Genomic DNA, 22,952 nt, shown 5'->3' on the forward strand with positions numbered 1-22,952 from the left:
TGTATTTATTGTCAACGCAGTGCGGCGGAAAGCAGACCATAGGAGGCTGAATTAGCGTGCTCATTGGCTGTCCTGCAGCAACTGCTATGCAAAAGTCACTTGAGTGTTAGATGTAGAACATGACCCTGTGCCCACACCTACTCACTGCCCGCTCTGTCTCACGGCCATGCCCTGTCGATCGCTTTGCAGATGTAAGTCTTGTGCCCGCTCACGAGTGCTCACAATACTAAAAAGCACTTTAATCTCGGCGACGCTCTTGTGCCCCGTTCCTCGCACAATATGCTCCTCGTCCAAAGCCACCGAGACTTGGTGTATAAAACCATAGATATCTATATAAAGGCTAGATGTCTCACGGCAGAGTATTTATCGTCATCACCGGCGGCCATCTTGTCACAGACAGGCTTTCTGGTGGGCTCTGTGGTATCTGATGTAAGAAATACTCTTATCTCGTTGAAATCTTGACGGATTTACAAACGGTTTGGTTTCTTACAAACGTTATTAACGTGGCTATAATTCTGGATGATTATTTATTTATACACTTATTATTCATAAGTATGCAGTATCATAACTACATCTCTGCCGTTTATAACAAACCAGACCGTTTGAAAATCGGTAGAAAATTGAGCAAGTTACGGTGATTTAAAAAGTACATGCACCATTAAAACAATGTTACCAGTGAGCAAGCTGCCTGTGACAAGATGGCCGCCAGGTGCTGACGTCGACCTCCATTGGCCAGCAGCGTGGACGAGCTATCTAGCCTTTATATACAGGTAGATATCTATTTATAAAACGGTCAGCCATCGCTGTCCGCGAGCCGGCGTATCCCAGCACCGAGAGCACACACGCTGCACACACACCCCCGATTCAGGTTCTTGAGCCTGCAGTACGCGGCGATCAGAACCCAGAGGCCACTCTGCCCCTAACCCTGCATGCAAAAATATGGGAATCTATTCAAGGTGCTGAGCACAAAGTGGGGCTATGCATTGCAGTTAGCCCGCCGTCCCCGCACTTTCGAGTGCGAACTGAGACAAGAGTGAATGGGGAAATAGCACGCCTACCTCATGCAGAAATAGCGAAACATCTGTGCAAGGGGTCCATAGAACCAGCACCTCCGTCTTTGAGTGAGTCAGGCTTTTACAACCGTTACTTCCATCGCACCTCTAAAAATATTTTCAGAGGTTGAACGCCCGAGTGCCTCACCGAGCCTGAGAGTCCAGCAGCATTCGAATCAGAGTTACTCAGATCTGTGTTTCAGCACTGAGACCCTGGCTGGCGGCCGGCTGGCACTAGCGGGGAGTGACAATGGGAGCTGTCTCACACCGAGAGGTTATCTCGACGGACGCCTTCAACTTAGGTTGGGGCAATTTTTTGAAGGCAGACCGGTCTTTGGCCTGTGGTCAGCCCAGGCGATCTGTCTGGAGATGACAGCGGTCAAGAACGCGCTGAAGCGCTTCCACACTTAAAGGGTAACTAAACCCCTGGTCAGAGCCTGACTCCACCCACTAGCAATATTTGAAAAATGCTGAAAAAATGGGCAGACCCCAGCGGGGCCAGGGGGCGTGCACCTGAGACCCGCCGTGAGTGACAGCTGCTGTCAGACTCTAAAATAGAGCGAGACTGGAGTGACTCAAGTAGCTGCCTTTGCAACAGAGCGGCCATTTGAAGTCGAGGACTTTTCTCCCTCACCTTCACCTGAAGTGGATGAGGGTGAATTGTATGTAGACACAGGGCCAAATCCATTCGAGCTGCTGGCTCAAACTGCGGTCTTAACTCCCGCATCGCGACCGGCATCTGATGAGTTATGTCGTCGAGTTGATCTCAATAGCGCACGCTGGCATATATTCATATTGATATTATGCCGCTATATGAAAAAATCCAGCAAAATGCACCGGCTCGTTTGTCGGCCCCAGAGGATTAACTAACTAGATGCTATTATATGCTATCCTGATCGTTTTCAATACTCATAAATCCAACTCCTGACTCGCTACAGTAGTTTTGACGGAACCAGATGCTTTTATACCAGGGGCTGCCAAGGGCGTGGTGAGCTCGCACCAAGGGTGTGACAGAGTCGCGTCTGAGAGTTCGCTACGTCAGCAAGTACCCCTACTGCAGGAGCTTTCCGTTTAACCTGAAGAGGGCAGCACTCAGACGTTTTTACACCATATATTTGAAAATCAAAACACTTTATACTCAATTGTCAAAAAATGTACTCGAATCAATGAACAGCATTTATGAAGCTCCATTCTTACAGATCATTAACTAAAAAAAGTTGTTTTGGTGTTTAGTTACCCTTTAAGGGGCTACCATGTTACTTGCTTCCTCAGTGGAGCCAGGAGGATGAATCCCCCTTGGCCCCCTTCGGTTCCGATCTGGGATTTTCTTTGGTCTTGGAGGCTCTGAAAGCATTTCCCTTTGAAATAGGGCTGGGCGATATATCGAATATGTACGATGTATCGTTATATTTTTTGAAACGATATGGAATGAGGCAATACCGTTTATATCGATACAGTAGTTTGATATGAGCACATCTGAAAAATAGCGGAGGTTGCAGTGTGAGCTGCTGCAGTGAAAGTAGCTAGGCTACGTAGTACAATTTGTCCTAAACATGACACAAGCTTATATTAATTGCGTCAAAATCACTTTGATATAGTTAACAAGTTTAAGGCAGCTTGCCGCCCTGTCAAATGCTCTGACAGACACTGTTGCTGACTGACAGATATACTTGCGCTGTTTAATGCGTTTGAGATGTGGTGCTTTCCTCAGTGCTCAACTTACATTTCACATATTCTCCATCTGTAAATGTTAGAAAGTAAAGCAAATATGTCCATTTCACAACAAATATGTCCATGTCAGAAGAGGACGAGCTTCTGCAAATGAATCTCCGCTAAAATTCATGCTTCCTTGAACGAGCGCCGGCGCGCGCATGCGCGTGAATAGTACTACGTAGTACGCAATAATTCTGACTAAAATAAACATATTGCTAAAATATTTGTTGTTGGAGAAAATAAATGTGCCATATGTGGAATTTTAAACCTACAAGTATATATTTTTAATGAAAGTGAAAGTGATTATAATGGGGTAATCAAATGCAGGCTAATATAATTAGTTTGTGCTTTTGTTTTTATTTTCATTTTTAGTTTAGCTTTTAGTCAATATAAAAACAAAAGCTTTTTGCACATAATATATTGCATAGCCTATATTATATTTGTTTCCATATCCTTCAATATCAACATTGTAGGATATCATTGGGCCGAATGTGAATATATATATATATATATATATATATATATATATTTTTTTTTTTTTAAATATAAAGATTTTCTTTATCTAAATAGAAAACGTAGAAAGTACCGAGATATATATCGTATATCGCCATTTGACCAAAAAATATCGAGATATGATTTTTTGGCCATATCGCCCAGCCCTACTTTGAAACATTAGAATCCATGGACTTCTCCTACCTCTCGCTCAAGACAGTTTTTCTGATAGCTCTGTCATCAGTAAAACGTGTTGGGGATCTACACGCACTGTCTATTAGCTTCGCATGTCTCGAGTTTGAACCAAATGACTCTAAAGTCATTCTCAAACCGAGACATGGTTACATCCCCAAGGTGATTGGCACGTCTTTTAGAGCACAGGCCATCTCCCTATCGGCTCTGTCAGCATCCGATAGCGAGGAAGATCGTAACCTGATGAGAATTTACATCATGCGCTCCACCGCCTTCAGGCGTTCGGACCAGCTCTTTGTTTCGTTTGGAGGGCGCACCAAGGATATTGCCGCCTCAAAACATAGTCTGTCCAGATGAATAGTGGACGCCTATTCCCATAGAGCTGCGTGAAGGGGTAATGCTTTCTATACATAGTCCGGTAGAGCTGCTCTATTATCTGCCCTATTATGTGCTTGTGATCTGTGCTGGCCCGCATTTCTGGCCACCTGTTGTTCTGTTTGTTTTGTTCCATGGGTCTCCCTGGGTCTCTCATGCAGCGGATGCTTGGCGTACTCGTTTTCCGTGACATCACGTGGGGCTCACCGCAGCAGCAGTTGCTGCTGGACAGCTAATGAGCACGCTAATACAGCCTGCTGTGGTCTGCCGTTCGCCGCACTGCGTTGACAATTAAATACAAAATTAAGGATAATTTTTTGGCTTCAGATCTCAAGAAAAGATGACTTTATCCGTAGCGTAAACAATTTACGCAGTACTTGTTCCCTCTTCTAGAGAGAACCAAGGTTTGCTCGTCCGTTTACCATATCTGATGTGCCCGTGTATGAGATGAACGAAAATATCAAAGGTTTGGGATGGCATGAGGGTGACTAATTGATGACAGGTTTTTCATTTTTGGGTGAACTAAACCTTTTTAATTATTTATCTAAAATCTTTTGCATGTCAAATCGAACCATGTTAAATGTTAAAAAGCAACTCATGAATCCCTCAGTGAAGAACTGGAGAAAAGAACTGTTTATTGTTATGTGTTTCAGCGCTGTTTTTTCTTAAGCCATCCCCTGTCAAATTGATTTGCGGTAGGGGGAGTGAAAAGGAAAGAGGCATCATCCCCCCACAATGTCCTGCATAGCCAGGCATTGCTTAAGAAAAAGCAGATGTGTTCCTAGGGCGACCTGTGCTGTGGAAGTGTGTTATATGTTGTTTTGGTTTCCTGGACACACTCAGGCTTCATCTCCTCATTCCTTTCGTGCTTTCACGCAAGTAGGGACAGTATAACGTCTGCGCATGTGAGGATGCCGCTTTTTAGAGACGGGGAGTTCAGCTTTAACTTCAGCTGACGTCGTTTGCTGTGTGTTTGTCTCTTACGCTGTTTTTAATGGTTTACAGCTGAAAAGGTCAACACCCATGTTGGGGACCTGCTGTACGTCTTGCGTTTTGGTCCGTGTTTCATTGCGTGCTTTCTGAATCTGTTCTTGAATAAGAGGAGTATTTCATTGAACCCGACTCTAAAGCCAGATTAATTCAAGTTCACTCCAGATCCTATTTGAATGCTTTTAGTTTGATTCTAATCTTATATTTTGAAAAATCCTGCTCAAACTTGTGTCATCTGATAAAGGCAAGGCCAGGACTGTTAACACAGGGTGGTCTGCTTCAAGCATCCAGCAAGGTGTTAACAAAGTCTCACCGTTCCCGCTGTTTGTTGTGAAGGAGAAAATGTGCATGTTTAACCTCAGATGTGTGGTCTAGAGTCTAACGTAGCATATAAATGCTATTGGTGTTATCAACGCTTGTGCAATGAAATGGCAGAGGGCTGGTAGTGATTATCAGCAGTTGGCTTGTTGTTGCGTTCCACTTTCTCTCACTCTGTATTTTTTGGGAGTTGATGACTCACTATGGTAAGAAAGTAGAGACTCTTAAGGAGGAGAAACAATCAGACATCACTACACTACATTCAGACATAGACTGTTACCTAATGACTTTTGACCCCCAGTTGCTCTATACATCAGAATCAGAATCAGAAAGAGCTTTATTGCCAAGTGTGCTTGCACACACAAGGAATTTGTTTTGGTGCTAAGGCTTCCAGTGCACATATACAAGTACAACCAGAAACATAGTATTAAAATAATAAAAAAATAAAATATAAAAAAATATGAGGATAAAAGTATCACAGTTTGGTTAAGTCAGAGTAAACATTTTCAGATTTACAGATTATGAGCGTATTTACAGTGCTTTAAATATTATAAATTATCTACATAACCTGAGTTTAAGATATTGCACTAAACAGTGGGAGTATAATTGCACTTAGGGCATATGCCTTGGGAAGTGTGTTAACTGTTCAGGAGGGAAATGGCCTGTGGGAAGGAAGAAACTGTTCCTGTGCCGAGATGTTTTTGTGGCCAGTGATCTGAGTCGCCGTCTTGACGGTAACAGTTCAAATAGGTGGTGTCCAGGCTGAGTGGAGTCTGTGACGATTTTACCTGCTCTCTTCCTCATTCTGGAAGAGTACAGGTCCTGGAGTACAGGTCTCCGCAGTCTGGACTGTCTGTTGCAGTCTCCTGATGTCTGATTTGGTAGCAGAACCAAACCAGACAGTGATGGATGTGTATAGAACAGACTCAATGACGGCTGAGGAGAACTGAATCAGCAGCTCCTGTGGCAGGTTGAACATCCTCAGCTGGCGAAGGAAGTACAGTCTCTGATGGACCTTTTTCTCAATGTTATTATCCCACTTCAGGTCCTGAGAGATGGTAGTGCCCAGAAACCTGATTTTTTTTTTTTCTTCAGCTTTTCAGATTAGCCTCTTTTAGCAACTCTGATCCCCTTTGTCAGTCTGTTTCTGGCCTGGGCATACAAGGTTTTATCCCCACTTCTGTAAGCATCCTCTTTGGCATGACGAAGGTGTTTGAGTTTCCCAGTAAACCATGGTTTATCATTATTGAATGAAAAGAATGTCCTGGTAGGAATGCATGTATCCTCACAGAAGCTTATGTATGATGTTACAGTATCTGTGAGCTCATTCAGATCGATGGTACCAGCTTCACAAACAGTCCAATCAGTGCAATCAAAGCAGGCCTGTAGATCCTAATTTGGTTCATTAGTCCATCTTTTGACAGTCCTTATTACAGGTTTAGCTGATTTCAGTTTCTGCCTGTAGGTCGGTGTAAGATGAACCAAGCAGTGATCAGAGAGCCCTAAAGCTGCTCATGGGACGGAGTGATACGCATTCTTGATTGTGGTGTAACAGTGGTCCAGTATATTACTGTCATGTAGGACATGTGACGTGCTGTCTGTATTTTGGTAGTTCACAGGAGAGATTTGCTTTGGTAAATTCCCCAAGAATGATTAAAAGAGAGTCTGGGTACCTTTGTTCCATTTCAGCTCTCTGTTGTAGTGCTGCGCTCGCGCACGTGTCTGGAGGGATGTAAACATTCACGAGAATGAACGAAGAGAATTCCTGTGGTGAGTTGAACGGTTTGCAATTCATGAAATGGGCATCTAAATTAGGAGAGCACATCTTGTTACTTCTGAACACCAATTTTCATTTATGTTCGTTAAAAACACAATCCACCACCTCTCTTTTTCCTCGTTAGCTCCGCGGTGCAGTCCGATTGGAATAGCTGGAAGCCCGGCAGATGTAGTGCGTTGTCCGGTATGGCTTCGATCAGCCAGGTTTCAGTGAAGCACAGAATATTCATTTATGATAAATGAAATTCTTTCGTTTTGACACAGTGAAACCCGACTCAACTGTAGGCTGTTTACAATTGCCAAGCAAGCAATGCTGCATCTTAGCACTTTAACTTGGATGTATTCAACTGATGTAATCAGTCAGTCAGTCATGTTTATTTATAAAGCACATTTAAAAACAACAGCTGTTGGCCAAAGTGCTGTACAATGTATAAACAACATCGAAAAGACATAAAAACAAATAAACAATACACAAACACAAAACAATGCAGTATCACTACAGTCACTTGTGACCGTAAGCAGCAATAAATAAATGAGTTTTAAGCGATGATTAAAATCAGTGCAAGTAGGTGCAGACTTTATGTATAATGGCAGATTGTTCCAGAGCTGTGGGGCGGCCACTGAAAAGGCACGGTCTCCTTTTGATTTTAGACGAGTTCTCGAAACAGTCAACTGTAGACTACTGGATGACCTAAGATTTCTAACAGCATTATGGTGAGTTGAAAGGAGATCAGAGATATATGGAGGACCAAGTCCATGCAATCCCTTATAAACAAACAACAGCACCTTAAACTCAATACACTGTTTAACTGGGAGCCAATGAAGAGAAGACAATACTGGTGAGATATGCTATCGTTTCCTGGTTCCAGTTAGCATTCTTGCAGCAGCATTTTGGACCATTTGAAGACGTGACAGTAAAGACTGTGAGACACCAAAGTATAGTGCATTACAGTAATCTAACCTTGATGAAATGAAAGCATCCATCACAGATTCCATGTCTCTAGGTGTTAAAAATGGCTTAACCTTTGCAATGTTCTTTAACTGATAAAAGCAACTTCTGACCACACCGTTTATCTGTTTATCAAAAGTCAAAGTTGAGTCAAAAATAACACCCAGATTGCGAACGTGTGGATGGATATTAGCAGATAAAGGTCCCAACTTACTGGCGACCAATTCTGTAAGCTTAGATGAGCCAAAGATTATAACTTCTGTCTTAGATTCATTTAACTGAAGGAAGTTGGCAGACATCCACTGTTTAACCTCCCTCAAACAGTCCAATAAGCACTTTAAGCTGGAATCATCATTTGGATGTAAAGGAACGTAACACTGAGTATCGTCTGCATAACAGTGGTAGAATACATTATACTTGGAAAAAATAGCATACAATGGAAGCATGTATAAAGAAAATAAAACAGGACCCAAAATCGAGCCCTGGGGAACCCCATATTTAACTGGTTCACGAGGTGATGAAAAACTGCCTATCTCAACTGAGAAGGTTCGGTCCTTTAAATATGAAGTGAACCAATTCAAAACACACCCTTGGATCCCTATACACTGTAAGCGATATAAAAGAATATCGTGATCGAGAGTATCAAATGCCGCGCTAAGATCCAGCAGAATTAAAACAGCACATTTACCAGAATCAACAATCAGAAATAAATCATTTAAAACTTTAAGCAATGCGGACTCTGTACTGTGTTGTGATCTGAACCCAGACTGATATTTATCCAGAACACCATTTTCCTTAAGGTAGGAAGAAAGCTGATTAAACACAACCTTCTCCAAAACCTTTGATATAAATGGTAATTTAGAGATGGGACGGTAATTATTAAAAATTTTTGGATCTAAGTTTGGCTTTTTGAGCAGCGGCTGTACGATGGCATGTTTAAAATAAGATGGAACTATCCCACTAACCAAACTACTATTGATTATTGACAATAGGCTCGGACTAATAAAATCAAATATATCCGACATAAGGCGAGGATGAACAACATCAAGTGAACAAAAGGTAAACTTCATTTGTCGAAAAATGTGTTGCAAATGACTATGAGACAGTGGAGAAAACTCTGCCATAGTTGTTAAAATCTGTGGTGATGTAAACTGCGGTAGGTCCAGAAGAGAATGGGGAAAGCATGATCTTATAACATCAATTTTTTCACAAAAGAACTTAAGGAAGTTTTCACAGGCCGTAGGAGAGGGATCAGGATAAAAATTAGAGGTCGGATTCATATTCGGTAATGACATATTTTGGTGCCTCATCTAATCATGTAATGTATTAATGTTTTGAGTTTGTTTTAGCTCAAAGGTTGCATAATGACTCAAAAACTAACTACAATTGTTGTGAATATTCTTAGTTTGCGCATTATGTCCAAGCACAACAAAAAAGGTTAATTTTTAAAATATGGAGTATCAAAAATACCAATTACATCATGGTTATGTTGTGTAAAATAGGATGATTCTTAATGCCTATACTTTATAACATTACACATACATCACTTACTGCTTTATACTTTTATAAATATTTCCTGGATACACCACTGATTTCAATCTCTTGCATAGTTTACTGGAACATTTAGCAGTCCATTATTGTAGGTATGATAAGTAGTGTTTTCAGCATAGTGAAATAAAGTGAAGAGGTTGTGAAATATGTGTTTGTTTGAACAGCCGACCTTGATTTTGGCATTTTCACATGACTCAAAGTGCAGGCCGACTATCCCTTGTAGCATAGTTTACATTAACATATGGAAAATGGATATTTATAACCTCTTTAGCCTTTTAAATGTAAATCAGTTGAACCGCAGACCTCTTCAGACAGCCCCCAGCAAAGAACGTATCTGCTCTGTGTAACAAACAACATATGGGCTTTATTGACCAGGCAGTTGAATTACTGTAGAGGTGGGAATGCAGATTTGTCTCAAAGCGGCCAAGGAACGTGTACGACAGTGTTGCCGTGTTAGAAACATCCTCTCTAAGTTATGCTAGCTTATATATTATCTTCTTGACACCTTGGTAGACTAAATGGACTCGTCTGTTTTGCGTTACGCAAGGTGCAAGTGCATCACCTCGCGTGGACCATATCATAAGTCCTTTTTATCCCCCCTCTCTGTTCTCAGGAATGTGTTGTTTTATGCCACTGAGCATATGGTAATTGAAAACACATTGAGAACCTTGTACATGTGTAGTTTACCACTGAACCGTTTCAGGGCTAGTTTGAAATTTGCTTTATTTCACGGTTCTGATATTCAACAACCTGTTTTTCTTTTTCTAAGTAAACAACCCAGAACGCTAATCATGCCGACATCTGTTTGAAAAGCATGCATGTTTTAAGTTTAGAATGCATACTGGACTGATATGTAATAGTATTGTTTCATAAAGCTTCATATTGTGTGCTCAGTGGAACGCAATATCAAGACTCGTGCCATTATCTAATGTTACTTTTGTTGCCATAAACCATCTTATTCAATGGTTACTCCAATTTTCATGATACGCCTTCAGACAGGAGTTATTATGATATTCAGACTCGGGAGTATTTGACTCAAATTCAGTCAGAACAGCAAACAAACGTAGATTTTTATACACCAGGTCCAAACCACATTTTTTATAGCATCTTCTGATGCATCGGATGGTTTAATCAGAGTTAGTTTTTGCGCACTGCCAATCTTATCTAATGCATCTTGTAGTTTTCAGTTCTCAGTTTTCAGTTCTCCGCTTTTTTATGACTTGGCATTCTAAGCCTATATATCAGTCATTAAATGTAATGTCTAACACTTGTTTGTGTTGTTTGTGTCCTAAATTCACTTTTAGCATTTAAGATGATCAATATTAATTTTAGATGAAATTAGATGAAAATCGTCTTATCACTATCAACCAGTAATTTCATATCTGTGCATTCCACATATTTTCTGTGTTGATAGTTAACAGATCAGATTTCATCATTTGCAAAATTAAAGTGGACATTCAGTCCTAAAGATCCGATAAGAAACCCACATCAGATTTGTGTGCAGTGCTGAGAACCCCTTATTGACATGCAGTTCCGCATGGGTAATATATCACCCATGTTGTCTAGATGGAAAAGCAGTCATTTCATGGACAGCCAGACAGGAGGGGTGATCTATGCATGAGGTCCTTCTTTAGACCTGATCCCGCCTTGGGTCATGCTAACTGGTCCTGACCTGTCACCTTTTACCCAACGGAGGTTAATGATAGTGGACCTGTAACTGGAGCTGTTACATCCGAGTCAGTTCTCAGCAGGGTGTAAGACTGAACACACACACACACACTTGCACACAAACACACTTAGTGCAAAGGTTGAGGGCAGACCGTGAAGTCTCGTGTCTCTCTGATCTAGAAAGGAAACCCACATCTGAGCCTGGCTTTTCACTGGATAAATCTGAGACCGAATCTGCCTGGGGACTTGAGCCACTTTAACTCACGAAAACAGAGAGAAGAGAGAGAGAGAGAGTGGTTAAGGGAAGGGGAGGGAGGTGACAAAGTAATTAATAGAGTGGGCTTGAAAAAACAGAACAGAGTGGCCCCAACCTGATTGTTCACATCAACATCCTTTTTTTATTTCAGGAGAAAAAAAAAAGTTTGCTCTCAGAGGACTGGTTCATGATTGGTATTTCCTCATGGTTAGATTTGGAGAGGAGGGTGTGTAGGTCTAAATTTGACTTTGAGATTTGCTAAGTTCAAAGTTAACCCACAATATAGCTGCATCTGGCACATAATTCATTTCTTCACCTCCCTGCTGTCCCTCATACTGAAAATGTGCACAGACAATATTGTGAATATTGAAGGATTTTGACCACCTACTCTTCATAGTGAGCCCCTAAAACATTTGCAGTGGATGAAGTCTTTCTAGGGGTCAGGGAAAGCATTGCTCTTGGCTTTTCAGTTTCATTGGACTGTGTGGATTGTGGCAGTTTTACTACAATATTATTAGAGTATTATTATTGTTGGTATAAGTTTCTGGTATTTGTTGATATGTTAATAATAAATAAAAAAAATATTGCATAGTACAATATATGTTTTGTGGCTCAATTCCCAACATTGATAGTCAAAACATATACGGATGGAGTTGTAAGTATACATAAATCTCTTTAGGTCGCAGTGTGCAAGTTTAAAGATGCCTTACGGCTGTGGATATAAATACATTGCAGATGTTTATAACATACAGTATGCATATACACCGATTACTCTTCATGCAAATGGTAAAGATTCCTTGAAATTCAAAGAGGCTTTAGAAATGACCTCCTCACACCGTTTTAATTGAACAGGACTATCCTCGATGGATTGCTCCATATTATTTTTCTTTCCTGCAAGAAATTTTAAATCCAAGACAATTTGCAGTCCACACTAGTGTTTATCCACTCTTAGTGTAGCACTCACTTTCCAAATTTGTGGATTCATATCACTTCAAAAAAGAGAAGCCAGAGTAAAGTTTATCTTGGGGGAAGCCTGTGATTTCACTGCCCAGTAGCTGCAGCCTTGAAAAGATAGATGTATAATAGAGGGGCTTGAGCGAGTTTGTGACTTTAGTTTGGATCCTCCTAATAGGCAGTATTATTTTTTTTATTTATTTATTACAAAATGGATTACCTCTAAAGGTTGTTCAGTTTAGGGGGGCGGGGGAGTGTTTAAAAGGAAAAGCTTGATGTAAAAATGTATTTTGCAAGCAAAGTCAAGCAAAAGTCACATACTACAAAAGTATAAAAATTTACGAAATCGCATTGAATAGCAGAAAAGATGTGCAATACTTAGTGTATTGCACAAGTTTGAAAGAATTACAAAAGCTATATTGGGACCTGAGCATTAGAAAGTCTTGAAACATCAGATTGCCAGTAAAACCCACTCCTACATGCAATAGATCCTGGCATGTCTATGACTTGACAGGACAAAAATATATTTCAGTGCACATCATGTGAGATGCAGTTAACATAATGTGAGATTCCTTCAACCGTGTCTTATTGATATTGCACTGGGTTTCGTGAAAACTTTCTGATGGAAATAATATTGGTTTGCATGTTTCTGGTGCGTGTTAGCAATTTCATGTAGCTGGCAAAATGGCACAATCCATATAACCACTTGTGGCAAAAACATGTGCTTCGATGAAAACAGTGCGAGTGACATATGCGTGTCTTTGCTTCTATAAAGCAAGTGTATTAATGTAGAACAGTGATTAAACTGACTTGGATCTACATGAGCATTAAACGGTTTTATTGCACACCTTCCAGCCAACCAGAATTGTGTGTTCAGACAGAACATGGTATAAGTTTTATTTATTGACTACATTTTGAAAGAAAACAATTATATTTCGAATTCTTTATTCCAGGCATGTCCTGATTTTGCAGATTTAGCTTTCCTGGTCAACATATTTAGTCTATCATAGAGTAACATTCCTGTTTCCTAAACCTAACCCTACCCATGAATTATTTCGGGGAAATAGTGAATAACACTGAATCACTTAATCCTGATTGTAAGGCTAAACTTGACATAACATGTAAACTTGTGCCTCAAATCTGATTGGTGGATTGGAATGTTGTTCCTGAATCAACAAAGATGATGATCCAGGAACACGTTGCACTTTGTGGAATCGGGTTCTGCATATTGCAGTATTGTGGCATCTGAATATTATTTGAAAGAATCTGACCGGTTCTGTTCATGATTTAAAGGTTTGTAGTATGCCTGTACTTCATTCAACCTCCATGCCAACTACTCCATGTGCTTCTGGTTAGTAGGACAGCAAGAGACTCTGATAGCATCTCCCTCCTTCCTTCTGTCTTAAATAGCTCTGACTCTTCCATCCTGTTGATAGACTGCCAGAGTCATGCCAAACAAAGGACACAGTGTAATTATTAATTAATATGTATATATTTTATTTTATTTTTTTTTCCTTCAAAAAAGGAAAGTTCATTTGAGGTGTGTTTAGTTGAGAAAATAAGTGAAGTGAGGGATCTGAATAAAATATATTTGTAGACAGTGAGGTCATCTTTCATGTCCTCTTTGAAAGTTACTATTGAATCAACTAAAGCAAACAGGCTAATTTGCAGCAAGGTTTACACACACACACACCCTGTGATCAAAAGAGATGTGTCTATGAAAAATCAGTTTCTGAGTTATGTGTGTTTATACGAGTCAGCGCAATTTGAATTAAAACTCTTATTTTGCCTTTTATTGTGGATTCATGTAATTATAAATCCCACGCTACTGTCTGTCTCCTTGCTAATCACTTATTTCATCCACAGATGTCATGTGGCAAATAAAACATGCCCAAAAAATCACAGCTGGAGTAATCGCTTATGCAGATGTGAGCCTGTGCCCGACACCCTTCTTTCAAAACCGCATTCTGGTAAGTGCTAATTGACGTTCACAGCTGTACAATGCTGTGTTTTTCAGTGTGTACATGTGATTGTATGAAAAAGAAACAAACTGATGAAACCCAAACCCAAAATGAGACAGAACTTCTCTACTTTAGAGAATTATTATTGATTTTTTTGCGGCTTAGCACCCTATCGCCTCTACAGCCAGTCACGTGGCAGAAAATCAATGCATTTTATGGTCAAGACGATCTGCTGAAGTTTAAAGTGAGCATCAGAATGGGGAAGAAAGGTGATTTAAGTTACTTTGAACATTGCATAGTTGTTGGTGCCAGATGGGCTGGTATGAGTTTTTTCAAAAACTGCTAATCTCCTAAGATTTCCATGCACAACTATCTCTAGAGTTAACATATAATGGTCTTCAAAAGAGAATATTCAACGAGACCAGTTCTGTGCATGGGCGAAAATGCCTTCAGATCAGGTCAGAGGATAATGGCCACATGGTTTATGGAAGGCAACATAACTCAAACAACCACTTGTTACAACTGGAGTTTGAGCATCTCTGAATGCACATCATATCGGACCTTGAAGCAGATGGGCTACAGCATCAGATCATCACACCAGGTGCCCCTCCAGTCAACTGAGAACTACAATTCGCAGAGGCTCACCAAAATTGGAAAAATGTTGTCTTGATTTCTGATGTGACATTCAGATGGTAGGGTCAGAATTTGGTGTAAACAACTTTTAAGCATGGATCCATCCTCTGCCTTGCATTAACGGTTTATGCTGGTGGCGTAATGGTGTGGGGGATACTTTCTTTTCTTTTACACTTTAAGCAGCCCCTTAGTAGCAATTGAGTATTGTTGCTGACCATATCTATCACTTTATGACCACAGTGTACATCGGATAGATTCTTCCGGCAGGATAATGCACCATTCCTCAAAGCACAAATCATTGCTCTTTGCAAAACTGTTTTATTGAATGTGATATGAGTTCACTAGTCAAATGGCATATATACAACTCAATGGGACGGGACTCAACGTGAACGGGAGATTTGGATCTTGGATATGCAGTCGACAAATCTACAGCAACTGCGTGATACTATCATGTCAATGTGGACCAAATTCTCTGAGGAATGTTTCCAGTTCCTTGTTGAAACTGTACTATGATGAATTAAAGGAGTTCTGAAGGCAAACATGGGTAACCCAGTATAGAAAGGTGTAACTAATATAGAAGCTGGTGAGTGCATATCCATTTACAAACAAACAAAAAAAGTTTCAGGAATTATCATATTGAGGGTTTTGGCTATCCTCTGTATTCTCAAATGTCATGACTTGCACTGAAATTATTTGAAGCATTTTAGTATGCTGTGACAAATTTGCATGTAATCAGAATTCCCTCAAATGTTTTTTTTTTTTTTTTTTTCTTGCTGAGCAAAATTTGTAATGGGAAAATCCCAAGTGTACCAAACCGACTCATTTATCACATTTCTTTAGACTTTTATGCAGTAACTTATGCAGTAAATTATATACTGTATTATACAGTATAGTGTATATCTTAATATGTATTCATATGTAATGTATTAATTTATTCAAGCAAAAAAACGAACGAACGAATGAACAAATGAATGAATATACAGTTTGAATGGGTGGTACCAATCCCATTCTTTAATATAGGAATTAGTTTGTCATTATGGCAGATCACAATCACAGAAAAACTCTAAATTGTTGCCAAAAAAGCAATACTTAGCTATCAACCACCCTTCTGTCAACAAAACAAAAAAACAATAAGTTTCTGTAGAAGCGAAAACTGCCCAGCATCCATAAAAAAAGTGTGCTCATTAACAAAAGAATACGTCTCATTCGCACACTTATAATCGATCTCAAACCAGTGTTATGGTTCAAGTGGTGCATGACGTAATTCAAGTTCAGTGCAATGGTAGTGACAAGCTTGTCTCCTTTACGCTTAGTATATGTGACAGGTCAAACCTGAGGTGGATATAGCAGATCTGTTGGTTTATGTGCACAGCCTTATAAGCTATGCATTCAGAAGGCCCTAAGGCTAACATGTAGTCTTGAGTCTCAAGAGGAACAGATAGCAGTTTCCGAAAAAGACAAATATGTACTGCATGCGTAGGAGTGCAAACTTCTGCACACATATTGGGGCACTATATTAAATTTGAAAAGACATGTTGATTTGGTGTAGATGGTTAAACTGTTAGTATGCTGGACAATTGTGTTGACTGTCATAGTGAAGTGGAATAATAGATTTGCATTCAGCTCCTCTGTAGCAGTTGGGGAGTGAAACACAGGTGAAATTAATCTTTGCTAAAGCAGACACTCTAGGAGGAATGTGTCGGTATTGTTATTCTTTTTGCTTGCTTCATGGAAATATCCCACATCAACTTTTACAGTCCTTGGCTCAGTCCTTGACAGAAAAGCTTTATAGTACACTGTGCTAGCACATTATCTTGCAGGTCAGATTACTTTAACTACTATACTACATATTGTTGCCCCTTTCTAGCTGTGTAATTTCATATGTTATAACATATAAATGCTCACTTCAAAGGTATAGCAAGATCTTCCACAGCTGCAGTGGGAGGTTACGTAAGAGGAACTGATGCTACTGATGTACAGTGTAGGGGTCATTTTGTCTGCAGTCCTCTCTCTCTCTCTCTCTCTCTCTCTCTCTCTATCTCTCTCTATCTTTCTCTCTCTCTTCCATCTCCTCCCCAAGTCTGTTCTGTATGTCTTTTGAGGCACATAAACATAGCTGAATTGCTTTGAGAGCAGTTGTGTGGCTTGACCAGCACTGAGAAACACTGCAAAAACACTGATTGCTGTTAGAGCGTGCAACTTTGGCTGGATTGTGTTTGGTGCTTGTGAAGCAGCCTTTTGCAGAATACAGCATTTTTCTTTTGCGTATGTAGCCTACATTTATATTTATTTGTGTAGTTAGAATTTTTCAAAACTGTGACTTGAGTGTTAAACAGTCCCTCCAGAAAAACGCGATTATGCGATCGCTGAATTCAATGCAAAATCAGCCAAAGTCCGCATATTTATGCGGGGGCCGCATTTTTTCAAATACGCCTCACTTTCGCCGCATAAATTGCCGATTTCCATGCAAAATATGCGGGGTTTGCATAATTTCATAATCCTCGCATTTTCGTTGCAAAAAAAAGTCACATGTATCTTAGCAGAAAGTTGAATTACGCGATTACGCGACGCCAGACAGACTCACGGAGGCGATTGACATCTCACAAATCGAACTCGTATAACTGTCTGTCGAACGTTCTACTGTCACATCGTTACTTAATAAACAACATAAGATAAAAGTAGTAGCATCAAACAGAAATTACCCGCACACATGGGGTGTTCGACAGTTCAACAGGGAGCGCGCAGCTCTTAAAGGGGCCACACCTTATTTACACTCTTACAGTCTGAAATAAAACAAGATGAGAAATTAAATATTCCCAGCACTTTCTATGATGTAGTATGCTTGTTTATCAAAGGAAGTAATAAGAAATGACTCTTATATTAACAGGATGTTGGGGGAATCACTTTTTTTCTCTTTTTCATCAAACCACAATTTTTGCAAGTTCCCTCAATTTTTGTAAATTCCAGCAATTTCATCGCATAAAATTGCATAAATATCCCACATATTCCATCGCATTTTTAAAGAAAACTGGCCGCATAATCAATCAATTTTTGCCCGCAACAATCACAAAAAAAACTCCGTGTTTTTCTGGAAGGACTGAATACTATTATGGTAAATGTTAAATATAAATCGCAAATTTTTTCACAAATTTTTGGAAATTACCACCACAAAATCAGTCATTTTGATCGCAAAAATCACAAAAAAAATCGTGAAATCCTGGAGGGACTGGTTAAAGTGTCATGCATGAATACACAAGAGCGTCAAAGATTGAGCACACACGTAAGTTCTTTGAAATGTTCTCTGGTAACAAGTTTTTCAAAATCATAAGAAACCACCATAAAAACAAGATTTTCAACAAATGTTGAAACTGTTAAGGAAAAAAAGAAACAACATATTTTACTTACTAAAAATATGTTTAGTTAATGATTACAAATCTTAAGCGTTATTTAAAAAAAAAAAAAAAATCAGAATTTGTTACTATGATCCATTTCAGTTTTTGTTGTATATTTGTGAACGCATTAATATGGATCCAGACAAAACGAGTGTCATGTCCAAGCAGTTGCACAAACATTACCTTGCACTGATTGCATCTGTGCTGCTCAAGTCCAGTGAATATCCAACCTCATTTAGGCCCCGTCCACACTACTGCGTTTTCGTTTAAAAACGGAGAATTAAAACGAAAACGATCTCCGTCCACACTAGCGTTTTACCTGCGTATTAGAATTTATCTCCGTCCACACTAAAACGACTGAAAACGTGGATCACGTGACCATTCACCAACACTGGGCATGCGTGCGCCGGTGTAAACAGTGGTTGGCAAATCAGGGAAAGATACGTCATGACTGATGACACCCAATCATAGAGCCGAGCGTGAGCCTCTGCGTCATCGTTTGTAAACTCCTCCGTTTTGTCTCGTCCACACTAAAACGCCCTCCGGAGATTCAAAACGCAAAACGCAGCTGCAGCGTTTCTAAACTTCTCAGTTTTAGGTCTTCGTTTTTCCCGTTTTAGTGTGGACGGGAGGTGCAAACGTAGCAAAAGGTCTCTGTTTTTAAACGAAAACGCAGTAGTGTGGACGGGGCCTTAGCCAACCTCGTAATAGTCTACCTTGAAAGTGTTTCAGAACAACTGTCTAAATCCAACACCTGCAAAAATGTGCTTTCCATGCTATTTTAACCACTACAAATGCAGACTTGAATCTCAAGTTTTTGGTAAATGAGGTAAACCCCATATCTCTCAAAGGGAATATGTACATTCTATGGAATCATATGTGAGTTTAATCAAGAGTGACATTACACACAAAAAAAAAAAAAAGAAGAAAAGAAAAATCCCCCTGTGTTGAGAAAGTTTTTCAAAACCTTACTGCAACAAAACGTCTCTGGTTACGTATGTAACCCTAGTTCCCTGAAGGGAACGAGACGCTGCGTGTAAACGCCGTGGGAACGCCTCTGCGTGACGAGTCATGAAGCACGTATGAAATCTGTCCAATGGCGAGACGGAACGTCATAGGCGGGGTGACGTATCGACCAGGAAACTATAAAGCATCCCCGAAACACAAGCGCAACAGCTTCTGATAGGACTGAAGCAAGCGCTCACGGGCATGCTGGGAGTATGGCATAGACACGCAGCGTCTCGTTCCCTTCAGGGAACTAGGGTTACATACGTAACCAGAGACGTTCCCATTCAGGGAACTTCGAGCTGCGTGTAAACGCCGTGGGAACGCTAATACCAACGCCGCCATGCGAGCAGGTGTCCGTTGTATGAAATCAGGCACATATTTAGACGAAAGCACCTGCGCCCCTGGAGCGGAGCTACCATACCCCTGGTTGAGTGAGCCCAGACAGCCAAAGGAGAAGGCTGACCGGCGGACTCATATGCAAATGAGATGGCCTCGACCACTCACTTACTCAACCTCTGCTCAGATGCGGGACAACCTTTCTTCGGAGGTCCAAAACAAACAGATAACTGTTCAGGCTTTCTCCACAGGGCAGCTCTGTGGACATAAGCATCTAGAGCCCTCAGAGGGCAGAGCAGATTAGTTTCTCTTGGTCTGACCTCACAATACCACGAAGAAAAAGAATTACCAATGGGTATCTCCCGTGAAAAGCTCCACTCAAAGGGACGTGGTAAGCAGATAGGCCACCACATACACCTTTAGTGTGGAGTGGGATAACCCTGTGGAGAAATGCTCCAAAGGAATTCCAGCACCGCCACACTGGGCAGTTAACTGGGTCCAACTGGTGTTCTCCCCACCAAGAGGTGAAACATTGCCACCTCAAGGCATATAATCTCCTCGTGGACGGAGCTCTGGATTGGAGGATGGTCTCCACGACCTCAGTCGAGAGACCCGATTCTATGAGCTGGGCCCCCTCAGAGGCCAAGCCACAACCTCCATAGATCTGGGCGGGGGTGAAGTATCGACCCGCATCCATACTCGGGCCGGCCAACGCGGGGCTACTAACAGTAGAAAGACCCCGACTCGGTGAACCCTCTCCAGAACTCCTGGGAGCAGAGCAATCGGGGGAAATGCGTACAGGGGTGACCTCGGCCACTCCTGTACCATCGCATCCAACCCCAGAGGGGCTGGTGGATACAGAGAAACCACAGCATGCAGTGTCTCAGTCCCTGGATTCAAATAGGCCTACCTCGGTATGACCGAAATGACTCCATAGGAGCTCCACCACCTCGGGGTGGAGTCTCCACTCCCCGGGCCTCGGCCCCTGCCTCGACAGGATGTCTGCTCCCCGATTTAAATATCCTGGGATATAAAATCGCCAAAGAAGAAGCTTCCCCTGGGCCCACAGAAGGATCTGGCGCTAGCCTGAATAATGGACATGAGCGCAGACCCCCTTGATGGTCTATAAAAAGACCCCCGATGTGCTGTCTGACCGGACAAGAACATGGTGACCCCTCAGGTCTGGGAGAAAGTCCACAGACCCCGGGCTGAGCGACCACTCATGATCGCCCCCAGCCCGTGAGGGAGGCGTATATCGTTAGCTTCTTTGGAACAATGAAGTAACGGCTGTAATACCCCAACTCTCTGTCGGGGGGAAGAACTCGTTCTATCGCCCCCTTCAGTAACAGAGCTTTCACCTCTTGTTCCATGACCAGAGCCTGCTCGGGGATACCACTGTAGGCAAAATCCCCCGAAAACGAGGCGGACGTGACCTGAACTGGATCGCGTACCCGCGTTCGATAGTCTGCAGGACCCATCGAGATATATTTGGAAGACTTTCCCATTCTGCCAGAAATTCCACTAAGGGTACCAGTCTCTCGAGACTGGCCTCTGGAGTAATTATAGAGACAGAAACAGTGCCCTGTGACCGCGCACAGGCAGGGTTTAACGACTGTTCTGTATCGCTCCTCGGAGCAAACGAGCTTCCCTCGGGAAACCACTCGCTAGGACCGTCTGCGCCCACCCTCACAGGCAGGTTCAGCAGAACGGGTCCCTGCAGACCCCCCTGGTGGTTTATGTAAGAGACCACAGACATGTTGTCTGACCGGACAAGAACATGATGATCTCTGAGGTCTGGGAGAAAGTGTTTCAGAGCCTGAAACGCCGCCATCATCTCTAGACAATTTATATGCCATCGGAGATGATGGTCTTGCCACAACCCGCGGGCCGAGCGACCACTCATGATCGCTCCCCAGCCCGTGAGAGAGGCATCCGTCGTCACCGTTACCCGGTGACACGGGGCTCCCAGCGCAGGTCCCAGGGACAGGAACCAAGGTTCTTTCCACATAGCCAGGGCACGGAGACCACGTCGCGTGACCTTGATCTTGCGGAGCGGCTTTCCCCTCGGGGAGAACCCCTTGGTCTTGAGCCACCACTGTAGTGGTCTCATGTACAGCAGGCCGCACGGTAACACGTTGGATGCTGCTGCCATCAGACCCAGAATTCTCTGGAATTCCTTTACAGTGAGTGACTGGCCTAGCTTCACTTGCTTGACAGTCGAGATAATCGAGGCTATACAAGCCGGCGACAGACGTGCCTGCATCGTCGTCGAATCCCATACCACGCCTAGAAAAGTGGTCCGCTGAACTGGCGAAAGCACACTCTTCTTAGCGTTGAGTCTCAACCCCAACCTTCTGATATGGGCGAGGACGGCATCTCGATGCCGAATCGCCTGATGCTCCGATTGAGCCAGAATCAACCAATCGTCGATGTAATTTAAAATGCGAATGCCCTGGAGACGCAGCGGGCCAAGGCCGCGTCCATGCATTTCGTGAAGGTTCGAGGAGATAACGCTAGGCCGAATGGAAGGACCCGATATTGGTACGCTTCGCCCCAAAAAGCGAACCTCAGGAACTTCCGATGTTGCGGAAGGATGGAGATATGGAAGTACGCGTCTTTTTTTAGGTCTATCGTGACAAACCAGTCCTCGGACCTGATCTGTGACACGATCTGCTTGAGAGTCAGCATTTAGAACTTAAGCTTCCCTACTGACCGATTTAAGAGGCGCAGGTCTAAAATCGGACGCAGCCGCCCATCCTTCTTTGGAACAATGAAGTACCGGCTGTAATACCCCAGCTCTCTGTCGGGAGGAAGAACTCGTTCTATCGCCCCCTTCAGTAGCAGAGCTTTCACTTCTTGTTCCATAACCAGAGCCTGCTCGGGGGTCACCACTGTGGGCAAAACCCCCCGGAAACGAGGTGGACGCGACCTGAACTGGATCGCGTACCCGCGTTCGATAGTCTGCAGGACCCAACGAGATATATTTGGAAGACTTCCCCATTCTACCAGAAATTCTACTAAGGGTACCAGTCTCTCGAGACTGGCCTCTGGAGTAGTTTTTAAAAACAGAAACAGCGCCCTGTGACCGCGCACAGGCAGGGTTTAACGACCGTTCTGTATCGCTCCTCGGAGCAAACGAGCGTCCCTCGGGAAATCGCTCGCTGGGACCGTCTGCACCCCCCATTACAGGCAGGGTTGGCAGAACGAACCCCTGAGGGCACCGAGAGAGAGCGGGCGCCGGATTCAGCGGCGAACACCTCTGTCTCACGGTGGGGACCACCCTCAGTAGCCTGACACCAGTGGCGTCAGGACTTCTTCGACGAAGCCTTCCTGGCG

General features: G+C 42.3%; 1 protein-coding gene across 4 annotated transcripts in view; it reads left to right on the forward strand.

Moving 5' to 3' along the window:
- vegfc (vascular endothelial growth factor c) overlaps positions 1–22,952 on the forward strand; it is a 57,788-nt gene that overhangs the window by 29,651 nt on the left and 5,185 nt on the right. For all 4 annotated transcript variants that reach the window (XM_039690842.2, XM_039690852.2, XM_039690833.2 and 1 more), the window contains exon 5: positions 14,153–14,256. In XM_039690842.2, coding sequence (XP_039546776.1) covers positions 14,153–14,256 — 104 coding nt within the window. The remainder of the gene's footprint in view (positions 1–14,152; positions 14,257–22,952) is intronic.

This window comes from Pimephales promelas, chromosome 6 (assembly GCF_988280905.1).
Source record: "Pimephales promelas chromosome 6, fPimPro1.hap1.1, whole genome shotgun sequence".
NCBI classification, from domain to species: domain Eukaryota; kingdom Metazoa; phylum Chordata; class Actinopteri; order Cypriniformes; family Leuciscidae; genus Pimephales; species Pimephales promelas.